General features: G+C 38.3%; 6 protein-coding genes across 15 annotated transcripts; 2 read left to right on the forward strand and 4 right to left on the reverse strand.

Moving 5' to 3' along the window:
• LOC109159605 lies at positions 1-2,931 on the forward strand. The gene is made up of 3 exons (XM_019307727.1): positions 1-1,139; positions 2,062-2,577; positions 2,663-2,931. The coding sequence occupies exons 1-3, from the start codon at positions 282-284 to the stop codon at positions 2,801-2,803; spliced, it is 1,515 nt and encodes a 504-aa protein (XP_019163272.1). The 5' UTR covers positions 1-281; the 3' UTR covers positions 2,804-2,931.
• Positions 2,932-3,060: 129 nt separating this feature from the next.
• On the reverse strand, positions 3,061-7,078 carry LOC109159616 (peptide chain release factor 1). Of its 2 annotated transcripts, XM_019307729.1 has the most exons (11): positions 6,601-7,078; positions 6,412-6,512; positions 6,188-6,286; positions 5,366-5,549; positions 5,140-5,188; positions 4,979-5,057; positions 4,716-4,790; positions 4,551-4,628; positions 3,840-3,998; positions 3,472-3,567; positions 3,061-3,381 (listed from the first exon to the last, which is right to left on the reverse strand). In XM_019307729.1, exons 1-11 carry the CDS (start codon positions 6,797-6,799, stop codon positions 3,175-3,177), a joined length of 1,326 nt encoding a protein of 441 aa, XP_019163274.1. In that variant the 5' UTR covers positions 6,800-7,078; the 3' UTR covers positions 3,061-3,174. The 2 variants fall into 2 exon arrangements, with proteins under 2 accessions (XP_019163274.1, XP_019163275.1); XM_019307730.1 differs by lacking the exon at positions 6,601-7,078 and having other exon boundaries at positions 6,188-6,290; positions 6,412-6,513.
• A 699-nt stretch (positions 7,079-7,777) lies between these two features.
• Positions 7,778-9,916, reverse strand: LOC109158511 (pectinesterase-like). Its single transcript, XM_019306427.1, has one exon. The coding sequence runs from the start codon at positions 9,610-9,612 to the stop codon at positions 7,873-7,875; it is 1,740 nt and encodes a 579-aa protein (XP_019161972.1). The 5' UTR covers positions 9,613-9,916; the 3' UTR covers positions 7,778-7,872.
• A 286-nt stretch (positions 9,917-10,202) lies between these two features.
• Positions 10,203-12,212, reverse strand: LOC109159414 (pectinesterase-like). The gene has a single exon (XM_019307528.1). The coding sequence runs from the start codon at positions 12,072-12,074 to the stop codon at positions 10,284-10,286; it is 1,791 nt and encodes a 596-aa protein (XP_019163073.1). The 5' UTR covers positions 12,075-12,212; the 3' UTR covers positions 10,203-10,283.
• Positions 12,213-13,320: 1,108 nt separating this feature from the next.
• LOC109158059 (chaperone protein DnaJ) lies at positions 13,321-15,513 on the forward strand. Its single transcript, XM_019305881.1, has 6 exons — positions 13,321-13,442; positions 13,707-13,799; positions 13,923-13,953; positions 14,928-14,954; positions 15,050-15,182; positions 15,278-15,513. Exons 1-6 carry the CDS (start codon positions 13,377-13,379, stop codon positions 15,330-15,332), a joined length of 405 nt encoding a protein of 134 aa, XP_019161426.1. The 5' UTR covers positions 13,321-13,376; the 3' UTR covers positions 15,333-15,513.
• A 478-nt stretch (positions 15,514-15,991) lies between these two features.
• On the reverse strand, positions 15,992-20,611 carry LOC109159643 (probable sugar phosphate/phosphate translocator At3g17430). Of its 9 annotated transcripts, none has more exons than XM_019307779.1 (11): positions 20,401-20,611; positions 20,213-20,261; positions 19,617-19,749; positions 19,243-19,350; positions 18,423-18,454; positions 18,288-18,338; positions 17,778-17,839; positions 17,414-17,675; positions 16,792-17,057; positions 16,585-16,679; positions 15,992-16,401 (listed from the first exon to the last, which is right to left on the reverse strand). In XM_019307779.1, exons 3-11 carry the CDS (start codon positions 19,701-19,703, stop codon positions 16,228-16,230), a joined length of 1,137 nt encoding a protein of 378 aa, XP_019163324.1. In that variant the 5' UTR covers positions 19,704-19,749; positions 20,213-20,261; positions 20,401-20,611; the 3' UTR covers positions 15,992-16,227. The 9 variants fall into 9 exon arrangements, with proteins under 9 accessions (XP_019163324.1, XP_019163290.1, XP_019163282.1 ...); XM_019307745.1 differs by having other exon boundaries at positions 19,617-19,834; positions 20,401-20,610; XM_019307737.1 differs by having other exon boundaries at positions 19,617-19,890; positions 20,401-20,610.
• Positions 20,612-21,175: the final 564 nt, after the last annotated feature.

Raw genomic sequence — 21,175 nt, forward strand, 5'->3', positions numbered from 1 at the left:
GCGTACACGTAAGAATCGGTGAAGAGGGAGGGAGGATTGTTTGTCCTGACTGCGACAGGAATCATGGTGGGGCAGCCCCACAATGCCCTAACACGCTTTCGCCTTGCGCTCACTCACTTTCCCTTCTCTCTAAATTGTAAATTCTAATGCACACATATATACATACTAGCTTACTTGTTGCAGAGGTGAGGCGGCTAGGGGAATATAATGTTATGAGGTTGCACATTATTTAAAAATTACATTCGTCTAGCTTTCCTTAATTAAGCTCAGATCGAGCTGCCATGGAATGGGCTAGTTATTCCTCCTCCTCCTCCTCCTCCATATTAGTGTTGCTTCAAGTAATATTTATTGTGTTTTCTTCTTGTGCTGCTGTCCCATCCAAAGCTTCAGATGATTCGAGTTGGTCTGCAGTGGGAGACCCGGGAATGAGAAGAGACGGTCTGAGAGTGGGGTTGGAATCTTGGAACTTCTGCAATGAAGTTGGGGTGCAGGAAGCTCCCTCCGGCTCGGGAATGGGTAGCCCCAGAGCTGCCGATTGCTTTGACCTCTCCTCACACAATAACACTACAATGATAAATCACCTGGTGTCGGAGGCCGACAACCGACTTGGAGTTGGGAAGCCATTCCCCGGGCTCAGTCCCGGATCCTTGAATAATCCGGACCTTTATGCCGCGGAGAAGGAGCTTTATCTAGGTTCATTATGCCAAGTGCTGGATTCACCAAGGCCGTGGCAGTTTTGGATGATTATGCTCAAGAATGGCAACTACGACACAAGATCCGGTGTTTGCCCTCAGAACGGGAAAAAAGTGCCGCCTTTTCCCCCGGGCAGATTTCCTTGTTTTGGCAAGGGTTGCATGAACCACCCCCTATTGTATCACACCCCTACCAGCTTAAGTGCCGGCGGCCTCGCCATGAGAGGAGGCTTCAATGGCACCTATGATTCGGGCGGAGGAGAAGGAGACAGCCTTTCCTACTTTGAGGTGGTGTGGGAGAAGAAAGTAGGAGAGGGAAGTTGGGTTTTCACCCACAAACTCAAGACCTCAAAATCCTACCCATGGCTAATGCTCTACTTGAGAGCAGATGCAACCAAAGGCTTCTCCGGAGGCTACCACTATGACACCAGAGGAATGCTCAAGACCGTAAGTACCTCTCTCATCACCAAATTAATTAAATCTAATCTTTCATAATTCCCATTAATATATTAATCTCTCTCTCTCTCTCTCTCTCGAGTTACCTAACACTCATTCCTTTGCATCTGCATCTTTATCGATCTCCCAATGCATACACACACACACAGAGTCTGTTCCTATTCATGCTCATTACTTTTCACGGGTTTGATTGACCTTACTGCCCAACCACAGCACAGCAGGAATGACCTTTTCCTTTTTTTGATAGCAAAATCACCACAAGGCACATCACATGGTTTAGTTCAGTGGGACAGTGCCACAGCCACATGATTCATTTCCTTTTCCTTTTCAAATGCACATAACCATCACCCCAGATTGTACGTCTGTTGAGTTGGTACCACCATTATTATTATTATTATTATTATTATTATTATTATTATTATTATTATTATTATTATAATAATTATTATTATTATTATTATTATTATTGTTATTGTTGTTTTTATTTGAAGCTAGGAAATTTTACTGATATCATTAGGAAACAAGAGAACAAACAAGCAAAAATCGGCAGCGTTACTATTACCTATCCACTTGCAAACTGCTTAGTTATGTAAAACAAATAAATCACATCAGCAAACCTATTTTATATTTACTTGTGCACAAATCATAGTCATTACTGAATGAATAGTTTCACTAATCATGTGAACCTCTAATTTGGTGCAAAAAGTCTTGCCGCCAGACAGCAGGCATGACCGACCCGACCCATTCACAACTTAATTTGTTGCTATTCTTCTTTTCTTTTTGAGTACTATTGATTTTATTACAATGTAGTATCTGATGCTAAGAACCAAAATTTGAGCCCACTAGGGAGTCTTTTTAATTAAAATTATTACGGAGTATTATTATTTTAAGTTGGGGTTGTGTATGAGTGCAGCTCCCCGAGTCTCCCAACTTCAAGGTGAGACTGAGTTTGGATGTGAAGAAGGGGGGAGGAGCTAAGAGCCAGTTTTACTTGATTGATATTGGTAGCTGCTGGAAGAACAATGGTGATCCCTGTGATGGAGATGTGCTTACGGATATCACCAGATACAGTGAGATGATTATCAATCCAGCAACTCCTGCTTGGTGTACCCCAAATCATGTCGAAAATTGCCCTCCCTACCACATCACCCCCAATGATACCAAAATCTACAGAAATGACACAGCTCACTTTCCTTACGCCGCTTATCACTATTATTGTGCCCCAGGGAACGCCCAACACCTCGAAAAACCATACAGCATCTGCGATCCTTACAGCAATCCTCAGGCACAGGAACTGGTTCAGCTGTTGCCTCACCCTATATGGGAAGAATATGGCTACCCAACCAAACAAGGACATGGATGGGTTGGGGATGGAAGAACTTGGGAGCTAGATGTCGGTGCTCTTTCAAGCAGGCTTTACTTCTATCAGGTACTTGAGTGAGGAGTGTATATAGTAGTTTGATGATTGCAAACAAAACACAACAAGTGGAGTAATTTTAGGCTGTGATATGCAGGATCCAGGTACCCCTCCTGCAAGAAGAATATGGACATCGCTTGATGTGGGAACTGAAATTTTTGTTAGTGACAAAGATGAAGTGGCAGAATGGACTCTGAGCGACTTTGATGTTATACTTACATCTACTCAAAATCCATAATGTGTTTTTCTTGTCTTGTCAATTTCCCCTACCCCCTAAAACCACCCCAAAGGGGTGGTGGTGGTTACTGATACTGAATGATTTGATTTTTATTACTTTGGATCATATCCAAGTTTCTTTTGCTCAAATAGCCAGGAGTATGAAAATGTGGCTACCTCCATATTCACATCCTCCAGTCTCCACACACGCATGTATGTATGTGTGTAATTTCAGGGTGGGGGAAGGATAGAGAATCCAATTGATAATTGATTCCTTGGGACCAAATAAAGAACTTGAAGGTAGTTTCAAATCTAACATTTGGGGTAGCCAACTAGCCATGCATGAGCTCAACAAATGTAAGAGATAAAAAGGTTATATGTTTTGTGAGGTACTTAGCTACAAGTATTATGCGAGGAGCTGAAAGATGCTATGGCGTCCATTTCCTGCTGCAAAAGAAGAGCATCAATAAAACTGTCCAAACTCTCTCCCTGCATCACATCATCTATACAATGACTAGTAATGCCAACTCGGTGATCAGTAACCCGTCCTTGAGGAAAGTTATAAGTTCGAAGGCGCTCTGATCTGTCCCCACTGCCAATCTGCTCGAGGTTTTGGGAAAACCATTTTATGATGGGTAAAATAGAGTAAAGTAATCCTACACACACCAAACAATCAAAGACTGCTCTTACCTGTTCTGAACGGAGTTTTGATCTACTAGTTTGAATTCTACATCTTTCCATTTCAAAGAGCTTTGCGCATAATACTTTAAGAGCTTTGGTCTTATTCTGGAAAGACAGACACAACAAATGGGGAAACACGAGCATTTGAGAATAAAAAGTAGTGCACGAATGTTCCAGAAATAAGAAAGGAGAATATGTGATAACAAAAATGTAGGCACTCTACAGTGAGCTGCATATATGTCAGTCATGACATACAAATAAGAGCGCTGGTTGTTTAAATGCTTCTAACCATATGCCAAAATGTTAAGCAAACGTATATAGTAAATACTACATCATACGCCAAAATGCTCAAATCATCAATCATTCAGTTCCCTTACCATATGTTGGGATCGCTCGTCCTGTATGGCAACAGTCAACCCTGAAGGAATGTGAGTGATCCTAACAGCACTATTAGTGGTGTTTACATGCTGACCTCCAGCACCACCAGCTCTATACGTGTCAATCTTCAGATCTTCATTTCTCAACTGAACATCTACCTGCAGAAGCATTAACATGGTTACTTAAAAGTTGAATCCGGAACTGAGAAAATCCAATCAAGTAGGGAGCACAATTTGACTTACCATAAACGCAAGTTGAGTATTTGAAACAAGTAAATCCTAATTGTAAGATGCGTGACTCTTTTGATTTTGTATATATTATGATTTTTTTCAGAACTATGTTTTCACATTCATTATACTCCATGAATGGCTACATCCACCCCAGTTTAAATTGTTCAACCACCCATAAAGAACTAGACCTGTTTCCATCTTGGACAAAAAAAGGTGGGGACTCTTGTACATATATACATTATGTGTCTCTCTGTAGCCAGTATAGATTTTCTTTTCCCCTGAAATTTTATATATAAAACAAACAAGGGCCAAAGACTGAAATAAAGAGAGACGAGGGGGGACTACACCATTCCACCAATACCTCTCTATTTGACACATACACACTGGCTTGTGAAAGTCACTAACCATGATTGCCATACAAAAGAATCTTCAACGCCATCAACTTAAAATAAAATTAAATAAAATAAAACAAATACAGACCTGATCTGCCTGAGGGAGTATTGCAACAGACACAGCACTTGTGTGGACACGTCCAGATTTCTCTGTAGCAGGAACTCTCTGAAAAAGAAGCAACATGAATGCAAATAGTAGATTTAGATTTCTACAAGTATATTTCAGTACAACACCAAATTTGAAGACAAGTACCTGAACTCTGTGAATACCACTTTCAAATTTTAATTTTCCATACACACCAGTTCCAGACACAGCTGCACTAGCTTCCTGGCAAGAAATTTTGAATATTAGCTTTTTAAAAATATTTTAATCATGCAAGTGGTAACATAACCCAATTATAGCATTCCATCATCTACAAAAGGGATACCCCTTGTCATTAATCATTAGAAACTGAACAATTTTTCTTGGTCCCAAATATATAACTAGTATTTGTCAAAAAGGTGTGGCTGACCGACCTTGTATCCTTTGAGATCAGATTCAGCTACATCTAGAATCTCGAACTTCCAACCTTTCTTCATTGAGTACTTTTCATACCTGATGCATTTTGTGCAGGGATGGAATCATAAACGACAACAAAAAAGGACCCTTACAAACCAAAAGCAGTGCAGTAACCCACATTTTGAATATGTCCATAGCAAACAAAGAAGCCTCTTCACCTCCAGTTCCTGACACAAATTTCTTCAGTCACTAAACTGAAATTAAAGCCAGAGAGCAACAAGATGTGGAGAAAGAGAACCAGTGTAGAGCACCCCAACTAGACGGGTTTAAAGCTTAATTCCATTGAGTTTAGCGATACTCCCATGAAAGTATACTTCAAATAATTTTGGATGAAAATTGTTTACCTGCTCTCACTTCCAGAATGCAGCTTCTCTCATCAGCATCATCTTTTGGTAATAGTGATTTCAGAAGAAGATACTGCAGCCTCTTCTCTCCTTCTATGGCCTGGCTCAATTCTTCGGAAGCCATTTGCTGCATCTCTTTATCATCTTGGCATTCAGAAATTACTAGTTCTAGTTCCTCAATTTCCTACAATTAAAAAAAAAAGGTATCACAAAACAGATGGAGGGAAAATATAACAGATGGTAAGATCAATTGAAAAATAAATAAATCACAAGAACAATCATTGTCATTTAATTGAGACCCTCATACGAGGGAAATATTGAAATATACCATTTTTTGGGTGAAGAGAACACAGAGGGGTGAGTAACAACTTTATATAAGCCTCTGCCTTTTCAGTTTTGACATCAGGAAAAATAGAAGAAGAAGAGTGGTCATTGAGCCATCTCGAAGGGCAACAAATCCATTATATTTAAAACATATAGAAAGGAAGGACATAAATTATGTCAATGTTAATGATTTAACCAGCATAAACATAAAGGCCTTACAAAATACTATGCAAGCAAAAATAGTGCCCAGAAGTGAGAAAACACAAGAATACATGTTTTTGCCACCATTTAACCACGACCAGACATATAGAGTGATCCAGAGTACACTAAACCAGAACCAAAATCAAACAGAACAATCTTTTTTCCTACTAGCAAAAAGATTTTAAATTTTTGCAGAGCCAAGAAACATAAACTCATAGGCTTTAATTTGCAAATATTCTTACTCAGCTAGAAATATGAATGTACCAGGAAAAAAAAGGCCAGGGAAGATAATCGTACCTTCTGTTTAGCCCTGAGTTCAGTTATGAATTGCATTACATCTCTGAGTTTCCTAAGCTCCTTGTTGGTTATTGAATATTCATGAGGAGACAATTCTGGCTGTCTTTAATCAACCCACATATTGAAGTGTTCCGCGGAGAAGAAAAAGAGTTGTATTACAAAGAGCTCGATTAATACTAGGACTAATCGCAAAGAAATGAAGTAGAGTTGTGATTACAGATTACCTGATCTAGAACACTCTGAAGATAGGAAGTCCTGCTCTCAATAGAAGACAACCGCTGATCCATTATCTTGATAAGGTCAAGTGATAGATGTGGTCGCAACTCTGTCATTTTGGCCAAAAGGGGATAGTGAGCTGTGTAAATAGGAAGACAAAGAAAGACGATGGTGGAACAGATCAGATCAGAGCTGACCAGTAGAGCAGAAGCGAACGAGATTGAATACGGAAGGGTTAGATGTTACAGATGCATATCCTAGTGGATTAACAACAGCAGCCGTAAAGGTTTTATCTTTAAAATCCTTGTGTGGTTTGAACCACTCCCGAAAAAGGGATATATGATTTCTCCGCCAAAACCCTTCACGCTGAACCTGAGTCCTCATCATCTTTATCATCTTCCACAGTCAGACAAAAGACAGGAGCCTCCTCCTCCTTCAGTCCTTCTGAATGGAGCGAGTGGATTCAACCTTTTGAGGGAGGGGGGAAGGAGCGAGTGGGAGTGAGCAAAGCCGCAAAGAAAACTCAATTAACGCTTCAATGCTCTCAACATTCATACTTCTCCAGCACTGCACATTTCAATACTAACTTTACCAATCCCTAATGCGATTCGGGTTGTACACTAGGTAAGATCCCAAACTACCTAAGCCCTAAGTTGATGGTTGTAACTAGAAATCTAGAATTAAAACCAATATGCGAACGACTTCAACTTGTTCAAATTAATTAGCCTGAGATTGATTGAGTATTAAAAAAATAATACTCCGTACAATATAATATGTATATAATAATTACAATAATTTTCTTTTATCATACCATTTTCATTTCACCTCATTAATTTTAAGAATTAGATTCAAATTAATCACTGAAAGTAACTTAAAAGTGCACTTAGGCCACTGAATTGATTTTAAGAATTAGATTCAAATTAATCACTGAAAGTAACTTAAAAGTGCACTTAGGCCACTGAATTGAACATGTAGGATGTAGGTTATCATCCATTTCATCAAGTTGCCTTCTTACTAAAATGCCGGGGGCTAACCACCACTCTCCCCCCTCCTTCGTCTTTGGTTGGAGACGGAGACACCAAAGGTGAAGGAGGACGGCCTGCTATTGAATGAAATTGCATACATTTGATACATTTGAGGTGTTCAGTGACCTAATTGCACTTCCTTTTCATTCCGTGGTTTAATTGATGAAATTGCATACATTTTGGGTTGAAATTTCATACATATATTTGGGTGTTATACCTAATTGCACTTCTTTTTTTATTCAGTAGTATATTGATGTTCAATGTTCTGTGACCAATTTAGACCTTATTCTATAGAAGTTCATGATTTGCTATTGAGATCAATTAAATATAATTAACCAATTTATCAAAAAAAATATATATAATTAACCAATATAAATGAAATTATTATTATTATTTAATAAAATGTATACATGCGACCCGAACGAATTTCATCCAAACATATACTTATTTAGTGTAACCAATGGCGAAAGGTACTCCAGTGGCAGGCAACCAGCTGTTTGCGTCAAGCCAAAGTCCAGCAGTGAAATGTCGAGCTCTTATGGGACCAAGCACGTCAAATTTCTTGAAGGCTCTGTTCCTCCTCCAGGTGTTTGCACCTGGTCCGCTATTCTTATACTCATAATACATACAAGTCTTCTCAAAATTCTCCCCATCCCAAATCTTCCATCCAAGAGGGCTCAACAAATCACCTATTTGGCTCTCCATCACCACGGTTGTGGAGTAAGCCTTCCAAGGTCTTCCGAAATAAGTTTTTACCTTGAACCTCAATGGGTTAAGCGCAGTTTCAGGAACAATTCTGCAGTTCTGGAGTACCACTCCACCTTTGGCCTTGGCCAACTCTTTACCATCAGCTGTAATGGTGTTGAATTGATGTACCAAGGGTTTCCTGGCAATGATGATGCTGTTCTGGATGAGTGCAGTCCCCTTGCCAAAGATAAAGTCGATGGTGCCGGAGATGACGCAGTTGCGGTAGAATTGGCGATAGGTGTGGTAATATAGTGTATCTTGGTATCCTTCAATGGAGCAGTCAAAAATGGCTGACATATCAGATTGGCTACGATAAGCCACCGCTTGATGCCCTTCTGGACCTGCGGTGTTGCGGAAGGTAATTCCTCGTGCCACGAACCCTTTCCCAAGAGCCGAGAATGTGGCTGTTTTTGAGGTGGTGATTTTCATGTGGGCGTAGTTCTTTTTGCCAGTGATAATAGTTTTCCCAGCACCATCTCCGTACATGAAAACGTTTTTCATTTTCTTGCCAACCTCCACAATTTCATCGTACACTCCAGCCTTCACATATATGACGTATTTGGCTTTGTGCTTTGGTGGGTATGACTTTAGTGCCCCAGTAATGGTCTTAAACTGGCCGCTACCATCCTTGGCTACCACCACATTAGGCCTCAAATTCCCTCTTCTTTGTGCGGCCAAAAGTTTCCTATCTGCAATAGGGAACCACTCTGGGAAATGGTCAGTTTGGAGGAGGCGACGAGAGGTAGTGTTGTTGTTGTTGTTGTTATTTTTGTCAGCTGCCTTATGAAGTAAGTCGGTGGTTGTTGTGATGTTGAATGCCTTTAGGAGCTTAGACATCTCAGCGATGATATTGATTGCATTATTGGTGAGCTGGGTGGCGTTGATCATGCCATCCTCAATGGCAGATTTGTATAACCGAGATTCAATTTGTTCGGTGCAGGTAGTTTGGTAAGCGTACACCGCAGACATCCAGTTGAGAAGCTGGTCGGCGCGATGTTTGAGGGTGTGAAGCTCGGTGTCACCAACAACAGATATAGAAGCTTGAAGGTCATCAATGGCATCTTGGAGCATTTCCTTGCAATCCTCAATGGCCATATGATTGTAAGGGTCGGTGCTCTGTTCAATCTTGGTGTTAACCACAAGCTGGTGGGATTTGTGGACTTCCTCCAGCGTAGCCTTAATAGCAGCAAAAATGAAGTCCTTAGTGGTGGCGGAGTGGTTGTTAGCGACGTGAGAGATACTCTTGGCGCATACGTCTTTATACTCGGCGTATTGGCAGAATGTAGTGACAGACTTCATGGAACCTGTGGAAACACCATGATCGCCCTTGCCAGAGGATGCATCGTCAACGCCCTGTAAGACCAAAACGGCTCCGCACACAACACCCACCACTAAGATGAGGGATACCAAAGTAATGGCTATATTGTTACCCGCCATCTTTCTCCTGGTTATTATTAATTAATAACCCACCCCCCTTCTTTCCTTATTTCATTTATTGTTACAGTATGTAGGATCGAAGAAGAGAAGAACGATGGGGGGGCGGGGATGTGAGATGATGGGTGGGTTTGGATTATTATATTGTAGATGAAGGAATTGAAGTACGTTTATATAACAATGCTAGCAGGCTAAGCTAGCTATGCGGATCGAATAGATCAGATCGATCGAGCAACGTGAAACAAGGATGACGTACGTACAGTGTATGCATTTGCATGGATGCCCAACTTTTCAGAAATTTCAGTTAAATGTTTGTGGTCATCAACTGTTATGAATGAACTGCTTTAATTTATTCATGTGCGTGCTCAATGTATATGACTAATTAATTTTGCCAAGTACCTTATGTTCAAATGGCATGTATGTAGTGACCTCTCTTATATCGAAAGTTATGAGATCAAGCCTCATTGAAAGCGGTGTTAACTCATCTCATCTAATAATAGAGTTAGTTCATCAAAGTATTTAATTAGATAAATACTTTCCAATATAATACTACATCACATCTTGGCAGTTGAGTTTATGAATTAGTTCCAAAACTAGGTACATACACAAAATCGATCTAATCAATCATCTATTAATTAATTTTATAAGATCTAACGTACGTAATTACTTAATAATTAGCTTCTAGTGAAACCGAGGGCAAAAGGTATCCCGGTGGCAGGCAACCAGGTATTTCCGTTGAGCCAAGATCCAACGGTGTATCGTCTGGCTCTTATGTCACCAATCAACCCCCATTGCTTGAAAGCTCTATTCCTCCTAGACGTGTTTGCGCCTGGTCCATAGTTCTTATACTCCCAGCAAATACAAGTGTCCTCAAAACTCTCCCCGTCCCAAATCTTCCATCCCACCGGGCTGACCAGATCACCTATTTGGCTCTCCATCACCACAGCTGTGGCGTAGGCCTTCCAAGGTCTTCCCAAGTAAGTTTTCAACTGGAACCTGGCGGAGAAGAGCGCAGTATCTGGAACAATTCTGCAATTCTGGAGTACCACTCCACCCTTGGCCTTGGCTAGCTCTTTTCCATCGGCAGTAATGGTGTTGAATTGATTTGACAAGGGTTTCCTTGCAATGATGACACTGTTCTGGATGAGTGCCGTCCCCTTGCCAAAGATAAAGTCGATAGTACCGGAGATGACGCAGTTGCGATAGAACTGGCGATAGGTGTGGTAATATAGTGTGTCCTGGTATCCTTCAATGGAGCAATCAAAAAGGGCTGACATATCAGACTGGCTGCGAAAAGCCACAGCTTGATGCCCTTCTGCACCTGCAGTGTTGCGGAAGGTAATTCCTTGTGCCACAAACCCTTGCCCAAGAGCCGAAAAGGTGGCAGTTCTTGAGATGGTCATTCTCATCACGGCAAAGTTCTTGTTGCCAGTTATAACGGTCTTCCCAGCACCATCTCCGTACATGAAAATGTTTTTCTTCTTCTTGCTGACCTCAAGAGCTTCCTTATACACTCCAGCCTTGACATATATGATGTATTTGGCTTTACGCTTTTTTGGGTAGGCCTTGAGTGCCTCCTGAATTGTCTTAAAGCTGCCGCTACCATCTTGGGCTACCACCGTGGTAGGCTTCAATTTCCCTGCTTTTTGTTCAGCCAATAGTTTTCTATCTGCTGCAGGGAACCACGATGGGAAATCATCATCATCATCATCCAGCTGGGCGGTGGCTTGGAGGAGGCGACGAGAGGTAGTGGTGGTGGTAGAGTCGTTTTTAGCAATATTACTTGCCGCCTTAGCTCCAGCATGATGAAGTAAGTCCACTGCTTTGGTGATGTTATTGAATGCCTCTATGACCTTGGACATATCAGCTATGATATTGATTACATTGTTGGTTAGTTGGGAGGCGTTGATCATGCCATCCTCAATCGCAGTTTTGTACTCCGGCTTTTCAATTTGCTCCGTGCAGGTTTTCTGATAGGCATACACCGCAGACACCCAGTTGAGTAACTCGTCCCCGCGATCGTTGAGGCTGTGAATTTCGCTATCTCCCACCACAGATAAGGACGCCTCAAGGTCATCAATCGCATCTTGCAACATTTCCTTGCAATCCTCAATGGCCATATGATTGTAAGGATCGAGGGTCTGGTCAACGTCGGTATCCGCGGCAACCTTGTAGGAGTTGGACACTTCCTCGATTGTAGCCTGTATGGCTGCGATAATGAAGTCCTTAGTGGTGGCTGACTGATTTTTGGCCACTGGGGAGATACTCTTGGCGCATGAGTCTTTGTACTCCGCATATTGACAGAATGTTGTAACAGACTTCATGGAGCCGCCGGTCGAAATATTTCGATTAGTGTTGGATGGTGCATCCTCGTCGCCTATGCGCAACACCAGAACGGCTCCACACAGAACCACCACCACAAAGATGATAGACACCAAGGGGAGGACTACATTATTACCTGCCATCTTTCTCCGATCCGATCCCCCCTTAGCTCAGCTTCTTATTAATCAATCTCTGATCTCTTCGTTTCTTCTTCTTTCCTTTTTCCTTTTATTTTATAATTACAATAATGGACAGAAGAAGAGAAGAAATTAAAGATGGCATTATATTGTGGATGAGTTTAGATTGTGGATGAAGGGATGGAGATTATATTATATAACAATGCTGAGATGCAATTCGGAATAATGGATCGGAGCAACATGAAGCAAGTACATCCGGCAGACTCTGCATTTCAATGTATGGATGTCCGAGGTTTCCTAAATTCCTTTCGTTTAAATGTTTGTGACTAATGGTTGACCGATGGACAACCAAATTCAACCACTCAATATATCTCATTAATTAAATTCATCATCATTTCATATCCTATCAATCAATATAATATAGGTTATATAACCATGATAATAATAAGTCATGTTGACTGTTTGAGTATAAACGTACATTTAAAAAAAAATAAAAAATACAAGCCTAGCCATATATTATGAAAACGACAATAAAAAATAAGTGGATGATTCGAGCCTTGGAGGCGATTATGATATCATTTGATGTAATAGGTTATAAGAGCATCCACATCTGTGGTTTATTTGGGATTAATGTCAGAACAATTATGTTGGGTGGGGTTAATAACAAATGTGGGGTGGAGTTATTTGGGAAGAGATTTGTCCTGCAAAAAACAAAATAGTGTCAAAAAAAAGAAAAAAAAAAGAAAGAAATAAACAAATAGATGTTGTGCGCGTTTGCGCACAGCCAAGTGCCACACGGGCGCGTGAACTACGCGCCCACGTGTGGCACGTCAGGCGCGCTGACACCGCGCCTGACCAGTCTTTTAATTTATTTATTTAAAAAAAAAATAGTTTTCTCTCTTTTTTTTTTTTCTCTCCCCTCCCACATTAATGGAGTATCCCCTTCCATTAAAAAAAAAAAAAAAACTTTAATACACATATATAACAAATATTTGTATATATTTAATTATATTAATTCTAATTCATATTTACCCCTAGATAAGTACACTTGTTTTACTTTTTCGAATACTACTGAAGCACAAGTCACAACTCAATCACAAAGTCCATTACTTTTATACTTAAAAAATTCATTAATCAATACAACATTATTATTTTGATTATGATGTTTGAGACCTGAGTGTTTCCTTGAGTAGGGCCCGGCATGATAAAGCGGGGTAAAATAATATTTTATTTTTTTGGTAATGAATACCAAATGATGTTACGAGACTTCTTAGACGGGCAAACCAAGTTTAATTCATCGGGAGGGAGATGCTGGCCGACGAGGCAAAAGACTTGCTAGGTTTTTCCCCAAATTGTCGTCCCTCCTCATCTCAGGTAAGTTCCTGTTGCTCTATCCATGTATTGAATTTCAGTCGCCTGCCATTTCTATGATTCTATTCTATCTATTATATGGAGTTGTTGCGATTTAGGAAATTATTGAATTAGTTCTACCTTAAGAGCATTGCTTCTATATGCCATATGCCATCTTCTACTTTGCTCTGTCTACCGATGGTGCCGAAAGCTGACGAAATTTGATCACACTACTTTGCTGAAAACAGAAATCCGTTTCTATTTAATAACTTGAGAATTTGTGGTTAGGTTAAAGCGGCCTATAGAAGGAAGGTATGGGAAACTCATCCTGATCGCTTTCCTGCTCACGAAAAATCAAATGCAGAATGTAAATTCAAGATGGTAAGCATTTATTCCTTGATGTACATGCCCAAGTATGGTTGTGCTTGTGCTTCCTTTTTTGTTATTTGGAGTTTATTGATCATCGTTGCCTTATTCTGAAAATGAGTCCATTGCTGCCTGCAGATTAGCGAAGCATACAGTTGCCTGTGCTCTGGTATTTCTCTCTTCTACACTTTGATTAGTGAGCCTTACTGAGCTTAGTAAGTTGAATAGAATTCCTAATCAATGGAATAGCTACTTTGCACAGATTTTATGCCTAGGAGGCTTCTTGTGATCTACTTTTAATTATACTGCCTTGGACAAAACCATATTAGTTTTTGAATTATACTTTTACCATTTTTTCTTTGGTACTTTGGTTCAGAAGCAAACTGACAAGCAAAAGCTAGAAAAACCAATTGCCCTCAAGGCTAAAGTTACATTCGAATCTACTAATCACACTCTCAAAATCTTGAATGCAGCAGTAGTGGGCTGAAAAATATTAACTATTCTTGCTTAAGCATCACGCTGCTTGATGAGATATTTGGCAGTTTTTTCCTTCACTCTCCTTGTGTAGACAGTTATCTTATTGCGAAGATCCATATATGATGTGAATATATTTCACATACTCCAAATTGCTTACATTTTTAAAGCAGGCATTCCATATTATTTACCCAATTTGTAGCTTAGGTTTTATGTGATTTTTGCTGCATTTCTTGGGTGTCTAAGATTGGTTTCTGTTGTGAATCTAATACTATTATTATTATTATTATTATTATTATTATTATTATTATTATTATTATTATTATTATTATTATTATTATTATTTTAATGTTATGAATGAATTGCAACAGTTACTCATTTACCATGTAGAATAACGGGGTTTAGAAGTATTTATTATCATGACTTGTCATTTCTTTTCCATGGAAAACATTGTCGGGAAGAATGTTCCTCTCCATTTCCTTGATTTTCAATATAATATTATGGATTGTTTCATCATGACATTATTTTATCTTTACTGATCAATGGGGTTCCTGGAGTTTGTATGATTGTTGAGATGTGAACCACTGAAGTCTATAAATTGCCATTACAATGAAAAAGTTACTCGAATGACTTAAGCTCATACCATTAACGTCTTAATGATGATTACAGGAGCAGGAGTGCAAAGTTCTCACGCAGGCAAGTTACTGATGTGGACATCTGTTTGACTTGATCTTGTATGGAGTGTAAAATCTAACCTGTTATCTGGTTAATATATGATAAATCTTAAACAGACTCATACTCGTATGTTGTGCGAACTGGAGTTCCAAGAACATATGGAGGAAGAAGGAACCAGCGACTGGTTGGATTTCCTTTCATTTTTATAATTGTAGGTACAGTTGCGCTGGCAGGATCAAATGTGGCCAGGTGATATATTATGAAGTTAACATTACACATATCCTTATATTGCTTGGAGTACGTAGCATGAACTAAGTGTGATTTGAATGTGTGTGTGACATCAGGGCCTACAGAAAGGAAAAGCAGGCTTATCCTTCTCATAATCCTTTTCTCCCCTGATCGATGCAGGAGCCATTTCAATTATGGTTTCAATATATTGTATGTAGTATAGCAATGACTAGCAGAGTGGAGTTCAATTGAACCTACTATATTAATGGCACTGTGGTCAAATGGCTGGCTGTATCAGTTTTCTATAATTCTACATATATAGCAGAAAGGAAAACGCCAACTCTTGTGGGAAGCCAAATTTAGTTAATTGGGCTTGAAAAATACCTCGATAAAGATTGATTCTAAATGAGGTGGCATCCTAAAAATATAAAGGTGCTGTTCGGTAACATAGTTAGCTTATCAATCAATTTTGATTTATTTGACTATTATTAATTGTTTGACTTGGTTAAACAATCAATAAATAATATTATTAACTAGTCAATTCCATTAACTTAAAATTTAAAAATTGTTCAAAACAAATTTTTCGATTAAAAAATCATTTTACATATAATCGCTAATTTATTAAATATCTTTATACAATCAACTAATGTTATTAACTAGTCAATCCTATTAACCTAATTATTAGTTAATAACTATTTACCAAACACCCGCACAATGTATTCTAATCTCCTTGATTATCCCATACCCAGAAAGACCTTTTTATTTATATTTATGGAATAAAGACGAAGTAGTTAGTGTAATATAAACAATTAAAAAAGACGAGAGACAAGTAAAACATTTTTAAAGAACACACTACAATACTATTTCTGACAACCATCTTTGAAATATACTACATGTATATAACTACAAGTTAAGAGGGTTTGCAACGAAAAACAATTTCATTTTTCCACAAAAAAGAAGGGGGTGGGTGGGTGGTGTACAGACTACAGAGAGCCGGCTGTCTCAATATGCTTCAACTATTTCTACCAAACAAAATAAACCTGACCCACTAAAGGAACAGCAGTGGTCATGCAGAGTGGCTGCCAAGTTGGCTTCGCCCAAGATGAGATATTCTAGTTGAAGGAATCAGTGGTGCTTCTTCATCAGTGATCGAATCTTGAGAACCATTCCTTGTTCCACTGATGTTTACGACATCATCTGGTACATACAGATCAGATGACTTCTTCTCCATCTTAAGGTCCTGTATAGTCGGAAAAAAAGCTCAAAATTTCACATTCTAAAGAAAAGGAAATAATAAACTTCAATTTTATAGTACTCCGTATCTATTAAGGCAGAATAAAAATTTAAAATAAAAACAAACGAGATGGCTGCAGTAAGCAAGATGAGAATAACTATCAATCCAGATGGAATTCATAGCCTGTACCTTAGCAGTTCGGTCCATAATACTTGCCATAGGAAGTTGGGATGCTCGAGACTCCTTTACCTTTAGATAGTTATACATTACAACACCGCACAATGCTGGAGCAATACAAAATTGGTGTTAATTCAGCTGCTTAATAAATGACTCCTTGTACCAAAGCAAGAAAAGAAATATTACTTCCCCAACATCAACACGGAATAAGAAGTATACCTATGCCATAACCTATAATATTAAGCTTGGTAATTGTTGACTCCGGGAAAACAATAGTTGATAGGGCAATAAGAATCCAGTCTTTTAAGACACCAGCAACTCGGATGGTCACAGCACCAGTTCTACCAATCACCAAGAATATTGAGAAATTCAAAGCTAAAGCACAGAGCGCATTTGAAAAGAAAATCCAAAAGTTGAACTGGATCTGTGAGACTTCCATTCCGGGCTTCTCCAGAAGATACCATGGAACAAAAAGGAACACAAAGCTGCACATAATGACAGGTTAGCATTTCCTTATAGCTGAAGAATTTTCCAGCACAGTATAACTGGAAACAACATTTTCCCTCTAAGAGAGAAAAATGCCTTTTCCACATCCTACATTCATAGAATGCTACTCTGCTTTTCAGTATATTAAGTGCCATATATATGTCCAGATGTCCAATAGCCAAGTCAGTTTTAGAAACTAGAAAGAAAAATTTTCAAATTTTCAAAGGGACATGCATAGATGCAGTGATGCAAATGCAGAAGTCTTAAAGATAAAAACTGTCTACACTTGCATACAGCGCCTTCAGACTAGGCAAACAGCAAAAATAGATGCATCAGCTAACAAAAATTAGTATACCTGCATGGTGCAATGTAATATAAGCTAGTGATAGGATTCAGAGTTAATCCCTTCTTCTGGAGAAGAACTTGAGTTAAGACCAGCCTAAGAGCTTCAGCAAATATCCCAGTGACCTGGTAAACTGTGCCCACAATGTTGAAGTGAATTTCCCCATAGGACGATACGACAACACCAATGCTGACTAATACCATGTTCAAGAATACATCACATCTTAGCTTGTCAGTTCCACAAATTACCGCCATGACAAATGTGGCAACTGGCACTGTATTTTTTAGAATAACACATGGTATAATCAATTAATATGCGCCCCAATGTGGTAGTACTGAGAGTTAAAAACGTAAATGTTATGTCTAAAGAAACATACTTAGAGCCTTGAGCATCTGGATGAAGGCTACAGATATGAACAAGTAAGCAGTGTTGCCAAACCTGTAAGAAGACAAAATATGATTATTTTAGAAATAGCTATTAATGAAATACCACACTGCATCTCTGTCATATTATGGAAGCTAAAAGTCTAAAATATAATCTCTATTTCAGCAATTGCATAAAAAACAGGGGATCTTCTTTTACTTAATATGTGTTAAAAATATCAACTACTAGAACATGGCTTCCTCCATCACTAGTGAAGGTGAAGCATCCTCTTATCTTTTTCAGTAACATCCAGATGAAGTGTTGAGATATTAAGATCATGTTAAGGTAAGTGCCTTGATGGTTGGTAAAGATGGTATTTCCACTCCTAAGGCCAACTAACAGAAAATAAAATAGTGATTATTAAGATAAATGGCATCTACGCTGAAAGAAACAACTCATGAAAATATGTAAGGCCTTGGTAGAAGTGAAAAAATGACTTTAGTTCCATTTACGAGTCACTTACCAAAGACTAGCTGCAAAGAAAGCACTAATAGGGATCACACATGTTGCATATCTGTAGATGGAAGAATACATCTTAAGGATCAGAAATGACAAAAATATTCAACATAGATGAGGATGTAAGTTGCAGATATCTTACATTTCAAATGTCATCTTGACAGGAGACACAACCTACACAGAACAAAAATTCACAAGTAAATAAGTTGATCACCAGGTACTGTTATTGAGGGTATGTAAAAGAAGTTGCATTATGAACCCCATAGCCAAAATAGCAAAAAAGGGGAAGGCTATGCATGCACAAATACACAGAAAATGGTGGTTCCAGCTATTGCAGCAAATGGTGGATCCTTCTTTTTATATAAAATGTATTACAAATATGAAATACTGAGAACACGGCTTCTTCCATCATCTGTAAAAGTAAAGCATTCTGTTTCCTTTTTCAGTATTATCCAGTATAGGTCATCTACAATGATCCATGAAGACTTATATATCCTTGTTGAATGTTGACCAATGATTTCCAAAACTAATTCATAACCAAACTATCCCTAAAAAGGATTAAGAAGAGCAAAGAAAAACAGGAAACTAAGTTTAGAATCTGCCATAAAGTCTCTACCTTAGCTACAAAATTCCTAGTTTAGAGACCTGCCGGTGAATTGGCCACTTTATACAGATAAGTATCTGAACTTAAGTAAATAAAATGAGATTCAAAAATCAAACATATGTGAACAAGGAAGCTTTAAGTACTGGCCAACTCTAGAAAATTGGCTGTCCTCAAGTATCATATGGATTGCATTTTATTTTCAATAGTTAAAAAAATTAGATCAATCTTGCAAGGGAAAATAATAATTCCAACTTTATTTAATATTTCTTCAATCCCATCAATGAGAACCAAAGAAGTAATGAATCTGTTGCTCAAATAAACTGGTACAAGAAAGAACATAGAGCAATAGCACTGTTACCTTGAGAACACGGATAAGAAAGAATGCTACTAAGCCTGAAAAGCCCATGTGAATCATGGTGAGTGTAATAGGAAATGGGAAATTGAAATATTTTGGTGAGAGCACCCACTGCAAACAAACAAGAAGGCAAACAAAGATCATTAGTAATTTCAATTTAAATCCAGTTTATGTTCAATTGTTTTTCTGACATTAAGTAACAAGAGCAAAAGTTTTTTCTTAACTTGTAGGGAAACATCTTATGATTTCCTTGAATAAAAAAAAAAAAACTCCCACAAGGCTAATATCAACTATACAATACCATAAAATGATGGGCTATATTTAGATAAGAATGAAAAGGCATTAATAAAATAGAGTAAGAGACAGGTGCAGCATACCTTGTTGTACAAAATAACCCCAGACGAAAGCAGAATATAAATAAGGAGATATAGATAAGTCAAAAGAAGTTGTTTGTTAATCATCATGTCTGGGTAGCACTGGTCTCCTGCTCCCCAAAGATGAAGGAAAAATCTGCTGAAGAATGAAGGCAGATTGGAGGTGCAATATTCAGTTTCAACTGCAGTTAGTCATCCAAATAATGAGCAGTTCGCTGTTACTATAAAACATAGTCAAAACGCTGATCCAATCGCAGAGAGAGGTGACAATAGCAGACTAGAAAATGCAACAGTAAGTAAATGAATACATCTAGAAAAGCATTTTTAAAAAATGAAAGGTAAGCATGAGTGAGACAAGAGAAAGCATAAAAGAAGAGCAAATCGATGAAGAAAGAAAGCAAAAGGAGGCGGATCTGAGAAACGAATAAACCAGGGAACAAAATGGAGAAAATCTATGCAGTAACTAATGCGCCAAAGCAATGAGAGATAATCAGGAATCAAGGTACCTTGGGAGACTTAATAAATTCAACAACCACAATAACAGTAACAATAATGTAGTAAAAAAAAGGTAGGAAATGAGAATGTGATAGAATTCATACCTCAAGTAAGGAAGATCTGCTATGGGTGAAGAGTGGAGGACGATAAACCCTAGTGATGAGAGAGCAGCAATTAATAAGGAGTGTGAGATCCAAGTGGATTACTGGATTTTAGTGCAGTGGTGATGTGAGAGGGTGAGAAGCAAGTTTTGTCTCAGACTTAGAAGAGAGAGAGAGAGAAAGAGAGAGACCATGTGCGTAACTCCTTCCTTCCTCTAACCACAAATATATCGCACTCCCACCGCTGCAGACGCCGGCCTGTCTTTGCTGCTGCTACCGCCACTGTTCTTCCTCTCCTCCTCTTACTTCCAATCCCAAATATATACGGAGCATTAAATTAAATATAAACAAATTACTCGCATATTATAGTTGGAATTTGCAACACGGAAAAAAATAAAATAAAATAACTTACCAGATTTGATTGTAATTTCACACGTGTTCTCTTTTTACCCCGGCCGTGTGGAGAAGACGATACCCGACCCGCTAGACCCAGTATTTTTCATCTCATCTCAGATTCTCACTTAATTTCTTACATGTTCTCACTTCAAATTTTGTACATTATTCATACTTAACTTTTATATTAAATTTATAATTTTAATTGTTAAATTAGGAATATCTTTATTACTTATAAAGGCATCACTTAATAAGAGATAATTATGTGTAGAGTTTAAAAATTGAAGAGCGATGAAATGTAAAATGATACAATGGACAGAGATCTAAAATTATTATGCAAGTGGTCAAAAAAAATAATTTTTTTATTACAAGATACTCTTCTAGCATACATAAAGAATAAAAAATAAAATTAAATACATAGATACTTATCTAGTAATTAAAAGTTTAGATGATCTAGTTTCACTTTAGCAATGTTAGTTAAGTATGAAGTAGAAGTGTCAAATTAGTATATTAGTAACACTGAAATAACCAAATCAATACTCTAAGATAAGATTAACACAATCAAGAAATTAA

The sequence above is a fragment of the Ipomoea nil genome, unplaced genomic scaffold (genome assembly GCF_001879475.1).
Source record: "Ipomoea nil cultivar Tokyo-kokei standard unplaced genomic scaffold, Asagao_1.1 scaffold0302, whole genome shotgun sequence".
Classification (NCBI taxonomy): Eukaryota; Viridiplantae; Streptophyta; class Magnoliopsida; order Solanales; family Convolvulaceae; genus Ipomoea; species Ipomoea nil.

What these genes read in the sequence shown, in the direction of transcription:
- LOC109159414 (XM_019307528.1), bottom strand. Translation starts at nt 12,074, where the DNA reads ATGGCAGGTAATAATGTAGTCCTCCCCTTGGTGTCTATCATCTTTGTG.
- LOC109158511 (XM_019306427.1), bottom strand. Translation starts at nt 9,612, where the DNA reads ATGGCGGGTAACAATATAGCCATTACTTTGGTATCCCTCATCTTAGTG.
- LOC109159643 (XM_019307779.1), bottom strand. Translation starts at nt 19,703, where the DNA reads ATGATGATTAACAAACAACTTCTTTTGACTTATCTATATCTCCTTATT. An exon ending in TTCTTATCCGTGTTCTCAAG is followed by an intron (nt 18,455 to 19,242) that starts GTAACAGTGCTA and finishes TGTTCTGTGTAG; the next exon opens with GTTGTGTCTCCTGTCAAGAT. An exon ending in TTCTTTGCAGCTAGTCTTTG is followed by an intron (nt 17,840 to 18,287) that starts GTAAGTGACTCG and finishes GTCTTCTTACAG; the next exon opens with GTTTGGCAACACTGCTTACT.
- LOC109159616 (XM_019307729.1), bottom strand. Translation starts at nt 6,799, where the DNA reads ATGATAAAGATGATGAGGACTCAGGTTCAGCGTGAAGGGTTTTGGCGG. An exon ending in CGTTCGCTTCTGCTCTACTG is followed by an intron (nt 6,513 to 6,600) that starts GTCAGCTCTGAT and finishes CCAAAATGACAG; the next exon opens with AGTTGCGACCACATCTATCA. An exon ending in GCTATGGACATATTCAAAAT is followed by an intron (nt 5,058 to 5,139) that starts GTGGGTTACTGC and finishes AAAATGCATCAG; the next exon opens with GTATGAAAAGTACTCAATGA.
- LOC109159605 (XM_019307727.1), top strand. Translation starts at nt 282, where the DNA reads ATGGAATGGGCTAGTTATTCCTCCTCCTCCTCCTCCTCCATATTAGTG. An exon ending in CCAGAGGAATGCTCAAGACC is followed by an intron (nt 1,140 to 2,061) that starts GTAAGTACCTCT and finishes GTATGAGTGCAG; the next exon opens with CTCCCCGAGTCTCCCAACTT. An exon ending in GCAGGCTTTACTTCTATCAG is followed by an intron (nt 2,578 to 2,662) that starts GTACTTGAGTGA and finishes TGTGATATGCAG; the next exon opens with GATCCAGGTACCCCTCCTGC.
- LOC109158059 (XM_019305881.1), top strand. Translation starts at nt 13,377, where the DNA reads ATGCTGGCCGACGAGGCAAAAGACTTGCTAGGTTTTTCCCCAAATTGT. An exon ending in CAGAATGTAAATTCAAGATG is followed by an intron (nt 13,800 to 13,922) that starts GTAAGCATTTAT and finishes TGCTGCCTGCAG; the next exon opens with ATTAGCGAAGCATACAGTTG. An exon ending in GCAGGATCAAATGTGGCCAG is followed by an intron (nt 15,183 to 15,277) that starts GTGATATATTAT and finishes GTGTGACATCAG; the next exon opens with GGCCTACAGAAAGGAAAAGC.